This window comes from Pinus tabuliformis, chromosome X (assembly GCF_031772625.1).
Source record: "Pinus tabuliformis cultivar Carrire ecotype Pingquan chromosome X, CPIR1, whole genome shotgun sequence".
NCBI lineage: Eukaryota > Viridiplantae > Streptophyta > Pinopsida > Pinales > Pinaceae > Pinus > Pinus tabuliformis.
This window is the reverse complement of record NC_142308.1, coordinates 1,519,973,389-1,519,998,768: the sequence shown is the minus strand read 5'-3', so window position 1 is coordinate 1,519,998,768 and position 25,380 is coordinate 1,519,973,389. Positions and strand designations below refer to the sequence as shown.

The following is a 25,380-nucleotide window of genomic DNA, read 5'->3' as shown; positions in this document are numbered from 1 at the left end:
CACAAATGTGGGTGAAGGGTTCGCCGCTGCAATTCATTGTCGACAGTGTCACCCAAAAGAACCTAATTTCAGCAGAGGTCCTAAAGCGACTGGGAATCCCAACCATACCACAACCGCAACCGTACAACATCGGGTGGCTTCACCAAGGACGAGATCTCCGAGTTCGCCAGCAGTGCTGCCTTCTCTATAGCATCAAGCCCTTCACAGATGAGGTATTGTGTGATGTTGCACCGCTTGATGTTTGTGATATATTATTAGGCCAACCATACTTGTGGAGGCGACATGCTGTGTATGAGTCAAGGCCTTGTGCTGTTATTATTTCTTTGGGTAATTCATTATACAGGATACCAGAGGTAGCCCCACCTACTGCCACCTCTTTGATCACTGCTAAGAAATGCAACAAGCTCATCTCCCAGACTAGGAAATTCATTTTCTGTCTGGTTCGCTCCCAAAGTAAGGGGAAGATCATCGCCACATCCATGACCCCCGCGAAGGGTTCCTCCACGCAGTAGCAGCAACATATGGATATGGTCATGAAAGCAGACAAGAACATCTTCTCCTCACCCACAGGGACACTGTTGCACTATCAGGTCAAGCATTCATTCGATCTGACTCCTAGAGCACCTCTACCCAACAGGTCGATATATCACCGCTCCATTTTGGAAAATGCCAAGTACAAGCAATGACATGATCAACATCAGGTACCACACAAGTTTCAAGTGGGCGACAAAGTCTGGTTGCATCTGCAGAAAGAACGCCTTACAAGAGCCCATACCAAGGCTGTGGGAAACAATGCTTTGGAGCACAACATTTCCCCATTCCTTCGCTTGCACTGAGTTTTCAATGTGGACCGCCATCGACCATGCTTCCCACCATTACTGGACACAACAACGGTTATAGAACAGCTCACCAGGGACCAACTTCAGCAGAAGTTTCCTCATCTCATGGAGGAACTCAACGCAATGGGGACCATTGCTTCCTAAGGGGGGAGGAATGATCTAGGTGGATGTTGGTGGCCATCCACCTATCCCACTTGGACCCCCACACCTCTCTCTTTCAGTTTTTTAGTTTTCCTAATTGTAGCATAGTTTACTATTTTTAGCAGTTTTTCGAGTCCTGAACTTCCGGAGCCGTTTTGAGGCCTGAAACGACGTTTTTTGGGAAAATTGGTAGCAACATGGGTCTATGGACCGATGTTGCTCTTCCCAAAGTTGTAGTCCTTGGATAGATCTTTCTAACGAGATATTGTTCACGTCAAATGGAGATCGTATGCCAAAGTTACGACCTCGGGAAGTTGATGTACCAATTTACCCAAAACGAGGCCCATAATATGGCGTTTCATCTCCTAGGGTTAGGTTTTTGGATGTTTAGGGTTTTCCATTGTTTCTCAACAATAAATAGGCCCTCGAGCCTCATTGTAACACAGTTCAGAGGCATGTAGCCGTCACATCTCTTCTCAGAAATAAGCTACCATTGCCTTAGCTTGTTTATTTCCATTTCTGTTTGTAAGCATATTTCAGTGTTGTACATTAATGAAATGAAGTATTATTTCCGCTACATCTCTGTGTATATGGGTATTTCTATATTTTGTTGTGTTCCTGTTTAAATCCGGATCATCAACACCAGGCTAGACTTGTGTTATGCTGTCAACACCCTTAGTTAGTGCATGGTGGAACCAAAAAGGGCGCATTGGGTAGCAGCAAATCAAATTCTCAGGTATGTGTGTGGAACAATAAATTTTGGATTAAGGTAGACCAAGGACAATGATATCGAATTGAGTGGATTCACTGATGTAGATTGGGTAGGAAGTTCAGTAGATAGGAAAAATACGACTGGCTATTGCTTCGGTATTGGATCTGGGATGACCTCCTGGTGCAGTAAGAAGCAGAAGCCTGTAGCTCTGAGCTCTACTGAAGCTGAGTATATGGAAACTAGCAAAGCAACATGTGAAGTGATATGGCTCAAGAAACTACTTGTAAATCTATTTAGGAGAAGGATGGAAGCGACAAGGATCTTCTGTGATAATCAGAGTTGTATTAAGCTCTCTGAAAATCCAGTATTTCATGACCGCTCCAAACACATCGATATTCGTCGTCACTTTATTAGGGACTGTGTTCAATGTGGAGAGGTATAGTTGGAGTACACTCCCATACGAAATTAGGTGGCAGACATACTCACCAAGGCTCTAGGAAGAGCCAAGTCTGTTCAATTTCAGGAACAAATGGGTATGTTGGAAAATCCCTTTCAATAGAATGATGCATCGTTTGAGAGGGAGCTGTAGTATAGATGCAATAGTGGCAGTGTCATGGGCAACAGTACAATAGCAGCAGTAGCACAGTGTTGGTGGCAACAATAGTGCAGAAAGGAGGTGCTTTAGAAATAGAGCAACATGCAGGTGGACATTGTTGTTTGAGCACTTTCCTTGCTAAGAGGGAGTGTTAGTTTTTGGTAGTATCGGAAGTGCTCTAATGTTGAAAATTGGTGGAGAGGCTAAGGCACATGAGTTCTAAAGAACCCAAAAACTGTTTGGTGAAAGTCCACCCGGATTGTATTTTATTAAAATAATTAATATTTTTAATGGAGTTCCTTAGTCTAAATTAGGGAAATTAAAATATTAATGGGTATTAATCAAAATATGGGTGAGAATGATCTAGAAGGCGGATCAAGTCATGTTTTAATCTTAGTCGTTGATTAGAGACTTAATCTCGACCATTGAAGACTCAACATGAAAAGTATAAAATGGAGGCTTGGGGTTCATTTGAAAATACATAGAGGGAGAGAATTGATTTAGAGTTCGAATTCTGGGGCTAGGAAGCTGAGAAATTTGAACTAAGTGATCATTTTGCAGCAGAGGGGCAATGAGAATTCGGAAGGACTTTCCGGAGAATACTGACAAAGAGGCGGAGAGAGATTGCAGAGAGGCAACATAGTAGCCGGGAGAGCTGACGTAGAAAAGCTGCGTGTCACACAGAATCTAGCACTGCTGGAAGAGCCGAAATTGTCGGAACAACTGGAAGAGCTGACGTAGAGGCAGCAAAGTAGCCAGGAAAACTGATGTAGACGGCAGAAGCTGGAACTGCAGGGAAAGCTGACGCAAAGGGCAGAAGCCGAAACTATCGAGAACAACCGGAATTGCTAGAACAACCGGGAAAGCTGAAAAAGAGGGCAGAAGAGCTGAAGCAAAAATAGCTGGGGTTAGCCAGTCTTGTGGCAAATCAGTAGGAATTCTGTCGGGTGAAGTGAGGTAAAACTCACTCAGATTTTCCACCAATATTTTCTCTGTAAAAGATTGCTAGATGAGCATACTAGATTGTATTTAGATATTTACTGCCTGTTGACCACTACATGTCAATGACCCATAGCACTACACCCCTTTTTTTTCGCAAAAGGGATAGCGCTTGATCGATGTGTCTGTGCTGTTTAACTATCATCATCAGCCTGATCATCATGTTATATTGTAAACCCTTTTTGCATGTGTAAATTGTAAATAATCTCAGCAGATCAGTGTCGTGTATGTAATTGCCTACGTAAACCTAATTTTCTGGTGACGATCTACATTCCTGGAGGTTTTTTGTCTCACCGATCCATTCTCGGATGGTCAGCAGAGTTTTCCTTCAACCTTACCCCAAAGCTGTAGTGGATTTTGTCACTGGGATCTTAGGGGAGTCCTAGTGTTCTAGATTGAGTCTATGTAAAAGTGATTTGAAAATAATTCTAACTATTTGGTTAGGTTATTTTATTACAAATTGCTTGGTCTGCTGGATTATATTTGTGTCGCAGAATTGGGTAGTCTGTGAGGGTCTTTTGCAAATAGGTTTTCCTCTTTGAGATGTAAAAAATGTGAAATCATGATGTAAAGTGTCTTGAGGGTTGGAAAAATAATTTATCTCCTCATAGGTTAATTAATTAAATTTTCTAGTTAAAAATTTCATTAAAATCCTAAGCCAAAAATTTAATTAATTATAGGTCCTAAGTAAATTTAAATTTTCCAAAGGCAAAATTCGTGGGTCCTTTAAAATTCAAATTTTAAAAGGTCTCGGGACTAAGGTAAATTAATTATTTTGCTAAATTTTAAGCCTTTGGTCCCTGGGGTTAAGTCAAAGTCAAAATTGAGAAAATTAATTCAAAAATTTATTTTTTGAATTAATTAAAATTCATTTAATTGAAAAATTCGAATTTCCTCAATAATTTAAAATTTTGATGGATGAGATTAAAAGAAATTTAATCCTCATCAACGGTCGAGATTACTTTGACAAGGATCACTCGCACTAGCCGTTGGAGGATTTATCTTTAAAGAAGAGGTCATTTGTCAGTTGAGATCATCCGATCTCTGGATCGTGTGCTAAGCGAAAAGCTCTCTTGTAATATTTTTTATGAGCAATAAAGAAAGACTTCGGGGTTAAATCTCTGTTGGTGTTACTCCTCGTGGAAATACTGTAAGATGTGTCATTTTCATGCATAGATTTCTTTTTAGCCATTGATGATAGCTTTTTGAAGAGCGATTTGAGTACAGGTATCTTGCTTAGTCGCTGGGGTTTGAATGATAATTTAAGTTTTGAATATAATAGCAGGTATCTCTATTTATTTTAATTTTATTATCGTTTTCTCGCTCTATGTTGATGGTTAAATTGAGTTTTGCAGGAAATCCTTGATTATTAGATCATCGAGCGTTTGGGGAAGTTCTCTGTTGAACCAACCAACTCCCGATCCGTGTTTTTTGAAGAGCCTAGCTTGATTTGATCCTGAGCTTATCAGAAGATTTTTATTTGGTGATGCATGAAGGGTTTTGGGTGAAGCACCTCCGTTTAAATTTAAAATTTAAAATTTTTTTCTATGCTAAATTGATAAATTTGGCTTTTAAGAGCCTTAGATTATCAGATCTGAGAGCGGAGTTGGACTCACACTCGCCAGATCTGGTAGATCTGCTATTCCTGTGCATAGATCTGTAATTATTTTTTTAAATTTTTCTGACTTGGGTTCTCTGGGTTTTAGTTTTTTGGGTCATTGTATATATTGTTTGGGTGTTTTTTTTTTGCAGCTACAGATCTGAAGAAGAAAACTGTGCAGAGTCCAAATCTAGGCCCTGGAGAGTAAGATTTGGATCTCTGGGTTTAATCAACATCATTTTTGCAGGGATCATATCCAGATTTTGCAGTCCAAGGGTTTAAATTTATTTATTTTCAAATCTGGAAATTTTGTGAGAGTTTCTTTAAGAAATCCGAAGCAGAAGGATTTAATTAAGATTTCTGGAAATTAATTTTTAAGGGGTTTCTGGACCACCATTAAGCTGATTCGTTCTTTGTTTTGCTGACGAGTTTTTTGGGGTTTATTGTGCAATTTCGATTTTTTTTTAAACCTTTCTGCTGCAGCATTCCCACAGTCATTTCTAGCGTGGCCTCTTCCTGCAAAAAACGTGTTTTTCAAACCCTGGCAGATTGCTTCTTCATAAATCCGAATCTACCATACCCTCTGCGTCAGATCCCTTCTCCAAACCCTGCAGTCCCTTCATCCTCTGCCGCTGCTGTCCAGCCTCCTCTCTCAGCTATTTGAAACCTGCAATCCCTGTGGCTTTTCTCATCGAATCCTCACACATTCATCTCCAAGCATCCGTTTGGTTCCTCACCCCTCACACAGCTCCATTACCTCTTCACGCAGCCTTACCCCTCCGCGGTTTCAACAGCTGCAGTCGAAATCTTTTCCTTGCTGCCCAGTGCTCCAGCTTCACCATCAAGCTGCCAGAGCTACCATCCCTGTCCGACAAATCCGCCCAACAAACCTCTCTACGCTGCGTCTTCTCCGTGCTCCTTCGCTGCTCGTCACCTCTTCCCTTCAGCCCACCTGCGTACCCCCTTCATCCTCTTCTGCCATTTCGCTGTCCAAACCTGCAAACAACTCTTCCTCTCTCTTCCAAACCCTCTCCACACATCTTCATTCCTCGTCGTGGCTCCCTAGCACTGCTTGCCTTCGTCGCGTTCTGCTCCAGCCATCTAACAAATCCATCCACGCTGCCATCGTATCCCTCAGTTTTCACGTTGTCCATCACCCAGCTCCTCCATCGAGCTCTCCCATCGTCTTGCAAACCCCCTCCACGTAGCGTCATCTCCCTTCTGCGATCTCTCCCTTTCCGTTGCCGTCCAGCTCCCTCCGTCTTACCTGCAGCTTCCAAAACAAAAACATTCGATTTTTTTTTATTTTTTATTTTTTATTTTTTCTATTTTCAGGTATGAGTGCGTTAAGTTTAGGTTTTGATATTTTTTTTGAAACAATTCGATTTTTGTTTATTTCTATTGTTTATGTATATACATTAGGTTAAGTTTCTTTTTGTTTAGTTTAGGTTTGTATATACTTAGGATAGGCGTATGTATAAAAAAATTTCTTTTTAGTTTCATTTGATTTTAGGTTTAGATTTAGTTAATTTTTCATTTTAGTTTAGGTTTGTATAGTTTGATTTTCGTATTTCTTAGTTTTTCTTTTTTATTTCAAATTTAATTTTGCTTTTCACATTTTTTTTTATGATTTCGATTTTGATTATTTTTATTTAGGTTTTAAAGCTCTAAAATCTAAATTCTAAAAAAATAAAAATAAAAATAAAAAAATCTTTCAAAAAATTAACCTTTTTGATATTTGATTCTTTCCTTTTTATTTTTTATTTTTATTTTTAATTTAAATCCTAAAAATTTAAAAAGAATATTAAAAAATCCTAAAAATTAAAAAACTTAAAAAATTCTAAAATCCAAAACATTTATAAAAAATAAAAAAGTTCTAATTGTTTTTTTTAAATAAATTAAAATGAAATAAATTATGGGGTTTTCGCTTAAACGTTAAAATTTTTAATGTGGCCTATGGCCCATTAAAAATTTCGAATTTTTTAACCCGTTGATTTGTTTTACTTCTTTAGTTATCGCCTAAGGAATAATTAAGATTTGAATTTGAAGTTCCTTAGTGTTATTAAATGCATATTTCTCTATGGTCAAGATGCGATAAATGTTTTAAATATATTGGCTGTTGGAGAAGGTTAATTGGATCTAGATCTGGGTAATTAACGAAAATCATCTTAAATCTAGAATATCTTGCGTGATAAAGTTTTGGGCATCTTACATTTAATTATTCATAATTGTCACTGTTCGTCACATATTGGAAAATTGTTTTAGATAACTTGTCTTCTTAATCTACGGTTAATTGAGCATAAAGGCACTGGTCTATAATTGTTCCTATCTTGTGGTCATGTCTTGGTTACATTAGCATTTAATCTATCGAGATTCGTTTACTTTCGTCAAGTTGTCCATCATTAAAATCTCCTAGAGTCTGTTTTTCACAGGCTATCCTCATCCATTTGCCTAGGGACTACCCCCCTTGACTTGCCTAGGAGAGGGTCTAAACAGAGTGAGTAAGGATCGAGAGTGACAACCCTTACTCTGAGCGTTGTCGTAGTTCCTAGACACTTTGTGCGACAACATTGCCAATAATAAGAATCCTCAAATCTGCTGCACCGGTTTTCCCACATTGGGTTTTTTCGGGGACGATTGTCCAAAAACAATTGTGTCAATGTGATTGTTCATATGCTGATGTTTCTCCTGCCGTTTAATTTTCAATTCTAGTTTGTGAAGTCTGCAACTGAATTTATTTTGGTATTTACTGAAGTATTGGTAAATAACTTATCATAAATAAGTAGGAGAAATAAATCAATTATTGCAACAAATTTTCACAAATCATTGGTTCCTTAATGATGGAGGGGGTTCATTTAGGGCCCATAGGAGCTAGGGTGATGGCCATGGGTAAAGGGTAGATCTCATGTTTGGCTTTTGCCCATATGCTAAATTTGTATGTCCCGACCATCTTTTTCATTTTGTGGTACCTTTCCTGTTGAGAGTGGCCAAATTATGATTTTTCTTTTCTTTTTAGTTGCATCAACCTTCGAGGCATTGTTTCAAGCCCGACCCGAGGTTTGGACTAGGGGAAGGGGAGGCTGACTGTATGTGGACCCAGATGGGTGTGAAAATTCTATCACTGCAACAACTGATTTATTTTACCTACTTATTTCCCATTAAGTTATTTATGAAAATCCTTCAGTAAACATTAAAATAAATTCTGCTGCAGATATCACATCATAATATAGAAACAAACACATGCACAAGAATTAACACATCACACAAATATTTTGGACAATTAGTCCTCGAAAAAACCCAATGTGGTAAAACCTGTGTAGCAAGGGAGTTTTATTATTCGGCAATTCTTCAGTACAACTGGGTGCTAAACTAGCTTATCCAACTGAGAGAAAATTCTTCAGCACTTCCCCCAGTCTCAGCGTCAACCTAGATGACCTCTGCGTAGCTCCTAGACCCTCTGCGTCAGCCCCTGCCTCTCTGCGTCAGCACTGGGCCTCTCTGCGTCACCCACACAGGCCCTCCAGTGATTGCACAGTCTGCAGCCTCTGCGTCTGCCTCTCCAACCTCTGTGCTATTCCCCTGGTGCTGTTCTTGACTCTCTATTCCGTACTTGCTGCCTCCTGCTGCTCTCTAGACCACTAGTTCGAATTTCTCAGCTAACCCCGCTCCAGAAATCAAACTGACTGGTCTCCCTCATTATGTTCTCCAATTGACCCTCAAGCCTCCTCTTATACTTTTCCTGTTGGTCCTCAATGACCGAGATTAAATCTCTAATCAACGACTAAGATTAGATTTGGTTTGATCCATGACTTTTGGAACCTTCTAACCCAGTTTTATATTAATACCCATTAGTATTTTATTTTTCCTAAGTTTAGACTTAGGAACTCCATTAAAAATATTAATTATTCTAATATCTCCCAAACCGGTTAGAATCTGCCCAAACCATTTCTGGGTCTTGGAGTTCTCATGTGCTTTAGCCTCTCCACCAATTTTCATGGGTAGAGCCCATCCGATGCTACCCCTAATCAACACTCCCTCTTAGCGAGGACTGTGCTCTAGTAATAATCCACGCTGAGCATTACTCTGATCATATGGCATCGATACCTGTGCTAATCCTAAGCCTCCCTGCCTAATATCCTCTGCACTGTTGCATCTTGTATTGCTGCCCATGGCTCTATCATTGCCACTGCTACATCTGTACTGTAGCTCCCTCTGCATCCGTGCTGCCGCTGGGCAATCTTCCCAACACTGCATTTGCATTGCAAACTCCTCATCATGTTGCATCGTGCTACTGCTGACTGCTACTGCACTGCAACATCATACCCATTTCTGCTACTGAAATGGATTCTTTATCATCCCCATCTTCTCCTTGAAATAATCAAACTTGGTTCTTCCAAGGGCCTTGGTAAGGATGTCTGCCACCTGTTCTCCTGTAGGAGTGTAGCTCAACTGTACAACCCTTTGTTGGACACAATCTCTGACAAAGTGACACCGGATATCAATATGCTTTGACTGATCATGAAACACTGGATTCTTAGAGAGCTTGATGCAACTCTGATTATCACACATGATCCTGGTCGCCTCCATCTTTCTTCTGAATAGGTTCACAAGCAGTTTTCTAAGCCACATGGCCTTGCACGAAGCTGTGGTTGCGGCCATATATTCCGCCTCAACTGAGCTCAGAGCCACAGATTTTTGTTTCCTACTGCGCCAGGAGGTCATTCTTGATCCAATGTTGAAATAGTACCCAGAGGTACTTTTCCGATCCACTAAAATTCCTGCCCAATCTGGATCAGTAAACCCACTCAATCTGATATCCTTACCCCTGGTGTACAAGAGTTCATAATCGACTGTTCCCTGTAAATACCTGAGAACATGTTTGGCTGCTGCCCAGTGCGCCCTCTTTGGCTCCACCATGAACCGGCTGAGGGTATTGATAGCGTACCAAATGTCTGGCTTGGTATTGATTAGATACATCAGGGACCTATGAGCTGCCTGTATAAGGTGGGATCAACATCTTTGTTTTTTGATGCATCAATCTTCTTCCAGTTGGTTATCATTGGAGTAGCCATGGGTCTACAGTCCTCCATCCTAAATCTCTTCAGGATTTCTGTAGCATATCTCCCTTGCCCAAGGAAGATCTCCCCCTTTTGCTGCCAAACTTCCAACCCTAGGAAATAATGCATTCGTCCCAAATCCTTCATGTCGAACTCTGTGGCTAGATTCTTCTTGCAGTCCCCTATGAGTCTGGATGATCCTGTTAGGAAGAGATCATTTACATATAATACTAAGATTAGAGGCTCATTCTCTACAACCAGATAGTAGAGATTTGGATCTGCGTCACTCTTGACAAATCCCATTTTCTGCATATAGCCATTGATTCGCCCATACCAAGCTCTAGGTGCCTGTTTCAGCCCATACAAGGCTTTCTTCAATCTGCATACATGAGACTTCTTCTCATGTGTCTCAAAGCCCTCTGGTTGTTCAATGTATACCTATTTTTCTATCACACCATTCAAAAATTCCATTTTGACATCCATCTGATGAATCTCCCACCCCATTTGTGCTGCAAGAGATATCACAGTTCTAATAGATGTATACCTGGCTACCAGGGCGAAGGTCTCTTCGTAGTCAATTCTTTCCTTCTGAGCATACCCCTTAGCCACAAACCTGGCTTTGTATTTCTCAACACTGCCGTCTGCAGCGTATTTAATCTTGTAGATCCATCTTGAACCTACCACTGATCTGTCTTGAGGCCTTGGCACTACCTCCCAGACATCATTCACCATTATGGAGTTGTACTCCTCTACCATCGCATCTAGTCAAACCTGATGTTGAGTTGCCTCCTGAAAATTGGCAGGCTCCCCATCCTGAGCTACTAATGCCTGATATCTATTTGGCTGTTTTCGCTCCCTCTTATTGTTCCTTGGCGCACCGATGAAGTCCTCTGCATCTCGCAAGATCTGACGAAATTCCTTGCTCGTTTTTCCTCTGCTAGCAGGTGCTTCTGTTAGCTCTTCCTCATCCTGTGATTCTTCTTGACTCGAGGAAGAATTCTTTTCTTCCGTTGGTTGAAGAGGTTTGACCAATGGTTCCTCTTTTGACTGCTCCTCGAAAGGCATTTCTCGAGATTTTCTGAAAGCCTTGTCTTCCATGAACTTCACATCTCGTCGAACTACTACCTTCCTTCTCCATGGAAGATAGATTCTGTATGCCTTAACATTCTCGCTATATCCTACTAGATATCCTTTCTCTGCAGTTTGATCCAACGTCTTCCTCTTTTCCTTGGGTATGCGACAATATGCTAAGCTCCCAAATATCCTGAAATGACTGACTTCAGGCGTCTTCTTTGTGAAGACTTTCTTTGGAGTAATCTTGCCCAATGCCCGATGAGGAGTTCTATTTTGAACATAGACTGCTGTGTTGCATGCTTCTGCCCACAGGAATTTTGGCATATTTTGATCATACATCATGGCCCTAGTTGCTTATACAATAGTTCTGTTCTTTATTTCTGCTACTCCATTTTCTTTTGATGCCCTCCTTAACGCAAAAATCAGTGAAGTCCTTATTGACATACTCTCCACCATTATCTGAGCGCAAAACTTTTATTTTCTTCCCAGTCAGATTCTCCACCAGAGCCTTGAACTCTTTGAATCAACAGAAAACCTCGTCCTTGGTTTCAGAAAATAAATCCAAGTTTTCCTTGAGTGGTCATAAATGAAGGTAAGGAAGTACTCGGCACCACTAAGAGCTTTAGTGGACATGGGTCCGCAGATATCCGAGTGTATTAATCCTAGTACACTCTTGGCCCTGTTTTTACTTCTAGGAAATGCTGCCTTGGCATACTTTCCCATTTCGTTCCGTATTAAGATCCAGAACTCCTGTTACAGTGCTCCTGAGAATTCTTAGAGCCCCTTGGTGCAAATGTCAAATTCTTCTGTGCCATAGTTCATTCAAATCCTTGTCTCTATGACTGCCTATTAGTGCCATTGGTGATTCTAGTTGTAGTTTGTACAACCTGTTACTTTTGATCCCGATCTGCACTTTCTTTTTCTAGCTCGGGTGTTTGACATATACTTTCTCCTTGCTGAAGAAAACATCATAGCCTTTGACTTGAAGTTGGGACACGGAAAATAAGTTCATCCCCAATCTTAGTACATGCAGCACATTGGTAGCACAGAATCGTTCTCTCGTTTCTGTTTGAAAAACTATGGTACCCCTCCCTACTGGAGTACATTTTGCCTTGTTCCCCATGGTGATCTGAAAGTTCATCTTCTCCTCCCGATAATCTGAGAAACATTCCCGGATTCCCGTCATATGCCAAGAGGCCCCACTGTCTATATACCATACCTCTGATGATGCAGAGCTAGTCACACAAGCCACTTCTTCTTCCAGCCTGGAAGCCAACATAGAGAAATCGAAATCACTTTCTCTTGTGCAATTTTCTGAAAATTTGTGCGAGTCTCCTGATGTAGATGCCTCTACATCATGGTCTCGACCCATAATTGATTTTCCCTTCCTGTCTTTGATTACTTGCTCTGATACCATGTGAAAATTCTATCGCTACAACAACTGATTTATTTTACTTACTTATTTCCCAATAAGTTATTTATGAAAATTCTTCAGTAAACATTAAAATAAATTTTGCTGCAGACATCACATCATAATACAGAAACCAACACATGCACAAGAATTAACACATTGACACAAGTATTTTGGACAATCATTCCTTGGAAAAACCCAATGTGGCAAAACTTGTGTAGCAAGGGAGGATTTTATTATTCAGCAATTCTTCAGTACAATTGGGTGCCAAATTGGCTTACCCAACATAGAGAAAATTCTTCAGCACTTCCCCTAGTCTCAGCGTCAGCCTGGCTGACCTTTGCGTAGCTCCCAGACCCTCTGCGTTAGCCCCTGCCTCTCTGCACCAGCACTGGGCCCAGTGTTACTTGGGAGCAGGAGCGAAAGGGGGGAGCGGGAGCAAAAACAGGTGCAAGAGCGAAAATGGGTGCGGGAGCGACAATTTACAGAAGCTCTCGGTTTGGGAGCGAATCCCATACCGTTTTATATATAATATATATATTTTTTATATTTTGATACATATATGTCAACAAAAACATGTAGAATGATGAATTAGATATAAAAAACATAAAAAAACATAGATTGAACCATATAACAACAATAATCTAAAAGTTATAATCTTCGTCAACCACGTCCACAAGTTAGTAACATAGTAACATACAACATATTGAGTCTCATGATTCATCAATCTTAAAGTTTCAAGCTTTCAAAATTCAATATATAACATTTATCATCATTGATCACCAAAGTTGTACTTGTAAGCTAAGTCTAACCATTACAACAAATAATATTTAACATGAAATGAAATGCTATAAAATGAAATGAAATGAAACAACTTTCAACTTTCATGAAGCATCATATTCATAATTCATTACTAATGAGTTATAATTGCCAACTTCAAACTTAAATTGTCATATATTGTTTAAAAAAATATCATAATAAATATGAAAGAGTCAATGGTTATAAAAACTACTAGACACTAGAAGAGACAAGTAAATCTATTATCTATTTCTTATGCTTGGGCCTCTTGCCACCACGGGAAATGTCTAATTTTTTAGTCTTGTTGGAAAATCAGGGTCTTTGTCATTAATATCGCCCTCTAAGCATTAATATCCAGAGGTATCTTGGTCATTACCTCTATATCTGTATAGGGATCTTTGTCATTAATATCACCCTCTAAGCATTCACATAAGATAGAAAAAGCATAGCATGTAAAGTCAAGATTTTGTTTGAGTGATGCATACATTTTTAGGAGGGTCATGATAGGGAGTTCGACAACCAATGTCACTAACATCAAGGTACATAGAGGTATTCGTGCTCTTGATTAAATACGAGTTCCATACCCTAATACATGACAAAATTCAATGAAAGCATTGCAATCCCCCAATCCTGAAATCCTGAAAAACTGATAAGTCTGCTGAATTTTGAATGAAATCTAAAATTCTACTTTCTCTATATGAAATCCAATGAGGTCGGAACCACTCTCAAATATCTTGAGTCATTTCATGGTAATGTTAAAAATATATGTAAAAGGATGAAAATGAAGATTGAGTTACCATGAATTGCATATCAATACTAGGGCCATAGGCTTGATCATTAAGCTGCCCCACTCAAAACTGATTTGTTTCTTTGAAAACAAATTGCATTTGGAACATGACTGCAAAAAAAAAATTGCAAAAAAGGCTAAACGCTCCCAAAAACTCTCCCAAAAAGGCAGGGAGCGCAATTTTTTTTAGGGAGTGCGCTCCCGACCCACTCCTGCCCGGAGCACGGATTGGGAGCGGGATTGAGGGGGGGTTGGCACTCCCCCGCAATACTGGGTCTGGGCCTCTCTGCGTCACCCACGCAGGCCCTTCAGTGATTGCGCAGTTTGAAGCCTCTGCATTTGCCTGAGAGGCTCTGCTTTTGCCTCTCCAACCTCTGCGCTGTTCCCAACTCTCTGTTTTGTACTTGCTGCCTCATGTTGCTCTCCAGACCACTAGTTCGAATTTCTCAGCTAACCCCGCTCCAGAAATCGAACTGACCGGTCTCTCTCAGTATGTTTTCCAACTAACCCTCAAGCCTCCTCTTATACTTTTCCTGTTGGTCCTTCAACGGCTGAGATTAAATCTCTAATCAACGGCTAAGATTAGATTTGGATTGAACCATGACTTTTGGAACCTTATAACCTAGTTTTATATTGATACCCATTAATATTTTATTTTTTCTAGGTTTAGACTTAGGAACCCCATTAAAAATATTAATTATTTTAATATCTCCCAAACTGGTTAGAATCTGCCAAAACGATTCCTAGGTCTTGGAGATCTCATGTGCTTTAGCCTCTCCACCAATTTTCATGGTTAGAGCACATCCGATGCTACCCTAAATCAACAATGGGAAAATTGATGAACGGGACTAAAATGAGTGGAAGGGGAGTGATGTAGGTGGTATTGGGAAGCGGGACCACACAACCAAAATCAAGGTTTCCCATGTGGTGCCAACCTTGAAGTCAATGGCCAATAAAGGGGATCTCACAGGACTATGATACAAGGGTAACCACGGAATCAGACAGTGGAGACAAGAATACAAAACTAACCCACTCTTTCCACCGAATCCCCCTACCAATCCATGCCCAAAAGTGCCCATGTAAAGTAAACAAAATTACTCAACCAAACCAATGAAAAGTCATACCTTTGGGGTTGGGAGGCCCACCTTCAAACATACAATCATGACAAGTGGACGAGGGACCATATGGTTGGTTCAAGTGGCAGAGACAATGGCACATTGAACTATCTAGTGGCTGCTAGCTGAGGACCATCTAGGAGAAATTTTTTCTCCTATATACACTACCCTCAGGTGGTGGATAACAAGGCCAACATCTTCCTTTATTCGCTGGATGTTGAGCTTGGATGAGAATTTGAAGATTCACCTGTACAATTTAATGAAAGAATTCCAAAACCCCAAAAACTCCAAGTGCTACAAAATAGGACAAGGGTTAGAAAATAATTTACAAATATTTACAAATTAAAATTATTAGTTCTCATAAGCAAATAATTTTTTTTAGCTCAATACCAAATAAAATTTTGAGAAAGATTTTTTAAATAAAGTACATGGATGAATAATTTCGAAAGATAGACCAACCAAAACCCTCCAGCAAAATAATTCACCACAATGAAAGCTTAGAGCCCAAACAAGGTCGACTCTTCCCCACAGTCTGTGAACTTAGAGCCCAAGGGCTAGCGTACTTGTAGATCTTTATAAATTCTCCAGATAAACTATTAATTCATATAGTGAATCAGATCATCTTAAGATAACTCATACCAAGAGAATGTTCTTATCAACGACAAATGAAAATAATAGTTAAAAAAATCATTGAGCACAATATAAGATAAATACATAGCCTAAGCCAACACATACCACAAATCAGTAGATAGAAAAACACCATGAACTGAACCCCAAATTCTTTCTATTATGAGAAAAATGTTTCCAGCAAAGCAACAACTTAGTACATGCGTTACAAAATTACCTCATCCAAAAGATGGGAAATAGAAGCTAAGTGGCTTTCTTAAATAGAGAACCCTTCCAAGTGGAATATAATGGCTAGTTGGCTTGATTCTCGTTAAAATAATTTTGACTGTTGAAAATAACTTGATCATCTTTTAGTCTCCACCATCAAATATTTATTTTGAAGAAAAATTCAATTTTTTTAAAACCATTTTTTATTAATCCAAAAATTAATATTTTGGATTAATTTCCTAAAAAAATTGACTTTGACTTAACCACCAAGGTTCAAGGGCTCAGATTTTCTTAAAATTTCCATTTTTCCTTTGGTGGAGGACCTCCAAAATTTGACATTTTTTTGCCCACGAATTTTTTATTTTTTCCACTTGGAGAGAAATTAATTTCTCTATAATTATTTTTTGACTCAAAATTAATTAATTTTTTGGCTTAGGATTTTTATTTAATTTTGCCAGAAAATTAATTAATTGACTTTAGAGGGGATTTAATTATTTTTCCACCCTCAAATATTTTAGCCATGGTTTCTGATTGCGAGGGACCATGCACTAAAATATTTTTACATCAAAATAATTACAATATCAACCCTTAGAAGGGGAAAACACCTTTAGACATAGACCCTAAAGATATTACCCAATTCTGCGACATTGTTGATTTGGGGTAGCATCGGATGTACTCTAAGCCTCAAATTTTGCAGGGAGGCTTGGGCACAGGTATTCCAAAGAACCCAGAAAACGTTTTGGGAAATTCTACCCAAAAGTGATTTTATTAAAATAATTAATATTTTTAATGGGGTTCCTAAGTTTAAACTTATGAAAATTAAAATATTAATGGGTATTAATCTAATCAGGGGTGAAACTTCTACAAAAAGCCATGGATCAAGCCAAAACAATCTGAGCCTTGGATTATGTTTTAATCTAGGCTGTTGGTTATCCAACAGGAAGATATAAGAAGGGGTTTGAGCGTCATTTGGAAAATACACAGAGAGATAGAGAAAATCGATTTTCTGAAGTGAGAAGTCCTCAGGAGGAAAATTGCTTGAAGAGATCTCTTGCAGTAGAGGGGCAGTGAGAATTCGGAAGAAGGAATTTCCGGAGAGTATGAGGTAGAGGGAGAACAGAAAGATGTTCAGAGGAAGGCTGACGCTGGCCCACACAGAGGCAACACAGTCCTTTAGGGGAAGTCGAGTTTCCTGCTGAGGGAAGTCCAAATTCAGTTGCTGGAAGCCAGGGTGTGAGTCTGGGAGGCAGAATGTTGATTTCTCGGCCAACAGAGGATCCAAAGGAGAGGCAGCGTAACACCCGGGAGGGGTGACGCAGAAACTGCCCAGGGTGACGCAGTTCTGCGCAGAGGCCACACAGAGGGTGACGCAGAGCCTCTAGGGCAGTAGGATCAGTCACTGATTCTCCAGTGACAGAGTGAGATCATTTCACCAATGTTTTGTTCAGCATTCTCTCTGTATCGGATTGCTAGTTAAGCATCCTAGAATTGTACTTCGATTTTCTCCTGCATAATAATAAAACCCTTAGAGCTGCTGCATCGGTTTTCACACACTGGGTTTTTCCGGGGACTTTTTGTCAAAAAATAATCGTGTCCTATGTGTTTCTATTTTCCTTGCTCAGTTTCTATGTTTTAGAATCATATTTAATTGGTGTAAGTTGCTTCAGTAATTTGCTTCGATATTTCATGAAGAAATCTCAAATAAGTGTGTAATGTTAGTTACAATCTAGTAGAAGTAGATTCAACTGGTTGCAGTAGGATTCCTGAGATTGTTAGATCTACGAATTTTCACAACAATATGATCTAGTATGAAACCAAGTGTCCTTATAATAAAATAATTTAGCCATGGTGTTTTGATTACGAGGGATCATGCACTAAAATTATTCTTAAACACACTTCTACATCAGACACAATAAACACTAGGACTCACCTAAGACTTTGTCAACAAATTCCACCCTCGCTTTGGGGTTTAAGCTGAAAGAAAAACTCTATTGATTATGTGTGTTTACAAACACACATAATTCGGGGAGGTTAAAAAATCTCCTAGAATGAAATCCTTTGCCAAAATTAGAGGCTTACCTAGGTGTTGTTACATAATTAAATGGTCATACTAGCATCATTTACAATTGACCCTGCAAAAATTTGGTTTACAATGATATATTCATGCTGACTGATGACTTTGATCTTTGAAAAAATTCTTGACTTCCTTGTACACTACTTCCTCGGATTGTTGACAAAATTGTGGTCAACAAGACTCATTATGATGCAACCAATTTCTTGGGTAATATGTGATTTTGTTCAATTATATTTAATCTAAACTCTTTGAATGTATTGGATGCCATTGAACAATTTTTTGTGTAGTGCAATGGTAGTTTAGAGTGCACTTATTTTGAATTTCCTTCACTTAAGGCACACATTTTTACATTACGTTTAATTTTGTTGTTGCGATTATTTTTAGAAATTTGATCTCAACCATTACAAAATTGGTTTTAGATTCAACTCACCTTTGATTGGTCAGCGGTAGATCAAAAGTGAGATTTTATTGTGTGCTAATGAAATTGAAGTTCTACTTAGGAACATTCAGTTGATAATCACATACATCATTTAGGGAGATACCCTTGAGATTGTAAAGCACCAATTCAAACAAAAATACTTCTAAATTTCTAACCATGATAGGGTTGGCTGTCTAGAAGTGTCATGTAGGTTTGCGTATGCATATTTGTGTGATAACATAACTCCAAGAGAGAGAGTGTTATCAAGTACAAATGAAGAGTCAATAGAGAAAAAGATTATAACACTTTTCTTCTAGCTTAATCTTTATGTGAGTGAATAATAATTAACTACACCAATGAAAACGAATGATAAGGACAAAATGAATGAGGGACTTTACTCCCTCTCTATATATAAGAATTAAGGGATGCCAACAGTACATTGTGAGTCCAAGCCCTTACAACCAACCTACAATGCTCTTGTAGGCCTACACAAGTGAAGCACTCCACTCTAAGGGTACACATGTCATGTTCCAAGGTGATATCATACACAATACGAGTTCCAAGATGGTGTTGCTACTGAAGGTGTGTGCACACCTCTTTATCCCAAGCCCACATGGATTCCATCACTCCTATGCCATGTGCTCCACTTGGTCAGATGCCTTTGTATGAACATTGTTGTAGCCTAGGTGTCGTCGAGCCAACTCCAAGTCTGTATTCGTGAAACCAAGCTACCCCATGCCATCTAGGGCTTGATTCCCTCCTCTAAGATGCACAACTCTCCTCTTCACAAGTAGGGCACTCCCCAAGCAATTGATGCTCTCCATGTGTCCACAATGAAGGGCGTTCACCAAGCAAGCAAGAGAACTCCAATGACCTAGGAAAAATGCCAAGCAAGTGGCCACCTAAGGTCAAGCAATCATTGAGCAAGCTGTCTCCACTATAAATCCATCAAGGACCATATCCCATCACCAATCCATCTTAGATCATTTGGGGGCTGAACTTACACCATGTATCCAAAGTTCATGAAGCAATTACGCTGTAAACATTTTTAAAGTAGCTTGGAAGCTAACACAAAGTAGGGCAAGTTATTGCAAATTAGCTAGCATCGAACTAGGTGATGACCATGCCTAACCCTATTGCAATGTAGTTTAGTGACCTTATAGGGGCCCTTTGATATTGGGCATTTCTTAGTGCCTAAGATGCTTTTTCACAAGGTCGTTGAGGATTTATGTCATAAGATATTACAGTTAAGAGATAAATATGGCCATGTTATTCTTAGTAGCATTTAGTAGGTCCTTGACTTAGCTCACAATAGTAGTGATTTTGGATATGAGGGGCTTAACATTGAGCATAATGTGACGATACCTTGAAGATGACGGTACAAAAGTAATTGCCAACAACTTTCCCTATGAGTAGCTCTAATTTTCCTTGTTTAAAGCATGACTCACCTAGATCGTAGTTGCTTTGTTTGATCACTTAGGCACTAACATTAGGGTTGGCTTTCTTCATGCCTATGTGGTTACAATGGTTGTGCGCGCACTCAATTTGATTACGTTGATCAACTAGGCAAATTTTGCATTGCTTAAGCTTGGGTGTGACATACGTGATTTTAGGTATCTTTGGTGACCGTTTAGAATGGCAAGCATCTGTCACCCCTTGGTGATCGGTGTTGGGTTAGTAAACATGTCCCAATGCTTGCATTAGAGAGTCTAGTTTTGCCCTCATTGTCACACAATGCATGATTCTTCAGGCCGATGTCACAAATGAATTTCCACAATGACTTGCGTTGGATATGGGTGGGAGAACAAATGCAACTTTCTTCCTTTTCCCCTTGATGCTTAAAGAATTTTCGCTGAAGTGGTTGAGTTATTGAGCGGTGCCCATTGGTTTTTCACGATTGTTATTATATTATAATGTTCCTTGGTACAATGGGTCTTATTTGAAATTGGATCTCTATTTAAACCTTAGTGAACTTCTTTTTGAATTGGGCCTCTAGTTTTGGAAAAGCAACTTAATGAGCATGACTAATAAATATGGTAAGTGGTCCAGTCACCTTTTTAGTTTTCTTGATGAATTGATCATTAACTTCGAGTGTGTGGAGAAATACTTTAGATCTCCATGGGACCATATGCTTGAATTTTATAAACCTTGATTAGAGTAATTCCAATACCATGCCAAGATTGTCCAATGCCCATATTATGTCTACATCGGCTCTAGGATAATGACACCATCCACACTAGTGTGTGTATCCCAAAGCACAAGTACACCCATCAAATCACTGCATCTTGAATGGCACATTCCTCTCTTAGATGACACTTGTTCCTGGTAATTCCAGTACCATGCAAAGATTGTCCAATGCCCATATTATGTCTACATCGACTCTAGGATAATGACACCATCCACACTAGTGTGTATATCCCAAAGCACCAGTACACCCATCAAATGACTGCCTCTTGAATGACACATTCCTCTCTTAGATGACACTTGTTCCTCGCAATTTTATTAGAATCGAATTGGTGATCGAACCAAAAAATCTTGTGGAGCGGGCACTGGTCGGAACTGGACCGAAATCGAAAAAAAACCGAAAAAAACCGGTTTACGAAAAACACATAAAATATTCATATTTTAAAGAAAAACATATATATTCATGTGCATCCATATGAATCCAAACCATTTATACACAAATATGCAAAAGTTCTCATTTACATAGCATGTAAGGGTGCACATAACCAAAATGAATTCGAGCGCAATCCATCTCTGAACCGAAAATACATAAACAAATAGGCTCTAGATGGCCTCTGGCATCCAAAAAAAATCATGCTACAACAAACGCCTACATATCATCAAAATGATTTCCTATATAGGGGTCTTCATCATCAATATAACCATTTAGGCATTAAAATAAGATAGAAGAAACATAGCATGTCATGTCAAGATTTTGCTTGAGTGATGGGTACATTTTTAGTAGAGTCATGATAAGGAGTTCGACAACCAATGGCACTAGCATCAAACTACATAGAGGGCTTGGTGCTCTTTATTAAATACTAGTTCCATACCCTCGTACATGAAAAAATCCAATGGAAACGTTGCTATCCTCCCAATCCCGAAATCCTGAAAAACTGTTAACTCTGCTGGATTTTGAGTCAAATATAAAATTCTACTTTCTCCATATGAAATCCAACGAGGTTGGAACCACTCTCAAACATTCTGAGTCATTTCATGGTAATGTTAAAAATTTAAGTAAAAAGATGCTTTTACTTTAAAAATTTAACATTACCATGAATTGCATAGCAATGCTAGGGCCATGGGTTTGAAAATTAGGCTAGCCTAGGGGAGAATTAAAAGTGGGCCAACAAACTAAAAAAATAAAAAAAGGCAATTTTGTTACGTTGGCCTGCATAGGTACAAATTGCACGGAACCGCTCTTGAACTGGCCGGTTCGGACCGTTTTGGGCCAAAAACAGCCGGACCCCGGGCGGTTTTGATAACACTGGTTCCTCGAGCTGTTAAAGCAAAAGGGTTCTAAGTGGAACACCTGCCCAAGAGAATTACCCAAGGCATTGACAACAACCGCAGTGGCCACTGGCTCACCACAACAACAAATGAACTCCAACCAATCCTAGCAGATGCCCTAGACCACCAGATGACATCAACAAGTGTAGCCACAAGAACACCATACCCGTTTCTGCAATTTTCTTTTCTGCACCAGTCCAGACTGGTTCTTCTTGATATCATTGGTCTTAGTTGCAGTTGAAAATTTAGCTTTCTCTTGAAAATTTCTCATACAAGCTTTCCCAAAAAAAGTATTAGTTTATTGAGGGCATAGCTTGTGTTGGTTTTCAATTATATCTGTACAAATTTCTTATCTATCATGTCTCATGCTTTAATATCATTTCCCGTTAACTAAAGTTCTAGAAGGTTTCATATGGCAATGCTATACAGCATAGCAGATTTGATAGTATTTAAGGTCATTGGAATTTCCATATATCACTTAATCTGATTGATGACATCCATGTATGATTTTATTTCAGGTATCATTGGATTCGGCGCATAGGTAAACCTGCTTCCAGAAGAATTGCACCAATAGTTGTATGCAACCATATCTCATATACAGATCCATTATTCTTCTTTTATGAGCTGTTCCCTAGTATTGTTGCATCAGAAAGTCATGACAAGATCCCAGTTGTAGGGACAATTATAAGGACTACTCAGGTTTGTTTTGCTTGTATATCATTCAAATGAAATATTTTAGGAACTTCCTTTGTATCTATTTTCCTGTTTCAAAGGCATTGCCTTGGCATAAACTTTCTTGGTTTCTTATTTTTTTATGTTATTCTGGATCAGGTCATTTATGTAGATAGATCCTCACCAGAATCACGTAAACTAGCATTGGCTGAAATAAAGGTAATGATGCAGATTGTGTACTGTTTCCTATGAAATTGTCATCGTTGTATTATAACTAAAGATATATTTAAGAGATTTATTGGGACTACTCATAGAGCTATGTTATCTTGAAGATATTTTGATTGGACTATTAGAATTATGGATGAAAATAAAGTCATCATTTTTAATATATATGCAGGATTCTTCTACATGTTACTTTCCATACTTCTATTTTGCATGTGGGGTATTAGAGAGACTGCAAGACATCTTTCTTAAAGGAGATTATTGTCTAAGGCAAAATCAAGTTTTTGAAAATAGTTCAACCATTACAATATCCATTTTCTAAGTTCCTTGTGGAAATTGCATAAATTGCTGGCAAGATAGGAATTTAATTTCTGAAGTACTTGACGGCATCACATTTCTTCTTGTAGGGAATTGTTTATGCATCATCAATCTGAGCCCACTGAACATTACTTGTCAAGATAGACAACGCTGACATAACTGTCAGTGAATCTCTATAGTATTTACTGAAAATCACTGATTTTGTATCATTAGTGTGTTAATTTGGGGTAACTTCGGATTTGCTCTAGCCATGAAAATTGGTGGAGAGGTTAAAGCACATGAGATCTCCAAGACCCAGAAATGGTTTGGGCAGATTCTACTCGGTTTGGGAGATATTAAAATAATTAATATTTTTAATGGAGTTCCTAAGTCTAAACTTAGGAAAAATAAAATATTAATGGGTATTAATATAAAACTGGGTTAGAAGGTTCCAAAAGACTAGACATAGGAAAAATAAAATATTAATGGGTATTAATATAAAACTGGGTTAGAAGGTTCCAAAAGACATGGATCAAGCCAAATCTAATCTTAGCCATTGATTAGAGATGTAATCTCGGCCGTTGAAGGACCAACATGAAAAGTATAAGAGGAGGCTTGAGGGTCAGTTGGAGAATACACCAGAGTGATCAGTCATTCGATTTACTAGAGCGGGGTTTGCTAAGTAAAGTCGAATCAGTGATTAGTTTGTAGCAAGGGGCAGTGAGTACTGGACAAAGAGGCAGAGATAGTGCCGAGACCATCGCAAAGGCAGAGAGGTAGACGCAGAAGCTAGAGCAGGCCATGCAGAGGCTAGATGGGATAGCGCAGAGGCTAGATGGGATAGCGCAGAGGCCAGAAGGGCCTGCATCATCCATGCAGAGGGCAGTAGGAGTGACACAGAAGGCCGTAGAGGTTGCTCAGTGCCTTAGAGGGCTGACGCAGAGGGTTTTGAGGCTGACGCAGAGGCCAGGAGGGCTAACACAGTGCTTTAGTTGTGCTGGAGATGGTTTCGTGGGGTAGATTTTCTGAATATTTGCTTCCGAATAGAGAGGTATTACTACCGGTTATTTTTCTCTGTCGGGTGAGCCAGTTTGGCACCCAGTTGTACTAAAAAATAGACTGCATAATAAAATAAACCCTCAGAATTGTTGCACCGGTTTTCCCGCATTGGGTTTCTTCGGGGACGAGTTGTCCAAAAATAACGGTGTCACTTGTGTGTTTGCTATTTCTTTCAGCTGTTGATCTGTAGATGGTTGAGACTATATTGTGTTTATTTCAATGTTTATATGTTTAAATAACTTGTTTGTAATTAAAGTGTAGGAGAAATAAACCAGAGGAATACAGATAAAATTTCTAACGGATAGACATAGAAATTTCAACATGGTATTAGAGCATAGTTGCAGATAACAGGAGAGTTGAATGCATCATCTGAAGTAGAGCATTTGCAGCAGAATTAACTGTCCCAAGTGACAGAAGTTGTTCCTTGCAGAAAGCGACAAAAGAAGGGTTGACGCAAAGGGACTGCGTCATCGTCTGGGTCTGAGAGAGGCCAGCGTAGACGCTGAGGAGGGTAGAAAAAGGCTCATGCAGAGCCACGTAGAGACCAGGAGGGTTGACGCTGTTGGCTGAGGGAGCATTTTAGCAAGTGCAGGGATTGTGCAGAGCCTAGAGGCTCAGTCCTTCAGTTGCTGGGGCATAGGAAGCTGTGGGCAGTTTGCGGGGAGTGAAGCTGGTGGGGTGCTGTGGGCAGAACAGTACCTAACGGGGCAAAACCAAGGTAGAGGGAGTCGCTACCGAGGCAGATTTCTAGCCAAGGAATTCAGATCAATGTTGCAGGTGCATAGGAGATCGGAGAGGTGCGACTCGATGGTTGGTAGGTGGATTTCCAGGAGGGAAATCGAGACTTAGAGGGAGTCTAGTAGAGAACTTCCAGACGGGAAGTAGCGACTCAAAGGGAGTCGAAGAGAGAACTTCCAGAGGGAAGTAGAGACTCGGAGGAGTCGAAAGAAAGAGCAGAGAGATGGCCATGAATGGACTGAGGGATCAAGACAGGCTGGACGGGGCGTCCAAATTTGTGGTCTGAAAGGCCAAGATCCTGTCCATTCTAGATAAACATCGCATCAAGGCCTTCGCCTTGAGAACAATGGCTATCCCAGTTGACCCGATTGATAATGAGAAGTACAAGGAGGCAATGGCTAAGGCAAAATGCATCATCCTTGATG

General features: G+C 39.5%; 1 protein-coding gene across 4 annotated transcripts in view; it reads left to right on the top strand.

The window, feature by feature from the left end:
* Positions 1 to 25,380, top strand: part of LOC149145831 (lysophospholipid acyltransferase LPEAT2-like) — a 412,491-nt gene that overhangs the window by 35,599 nt on the left and 351,512 nt on the right. For all 4 annotated transcript variants that reach the window (XM_089449183.1, XM_089449181.1, XM_089449182.1 and 1 more), the window contains exons 2-3: positions 22,486 to 22,666; positions 22,799 to 22,858. In XM_089449183.1, the coding sequence (XP_089305309.1) occupies positions 22,486 to 22,666; positions 22,799 to 22,858 (241 nt within the window). The remainder of the gene's footprint in view (positions 1 to 22,485; positions 22,667 to 22,798; positions 22,859 to 25,380) is intronic.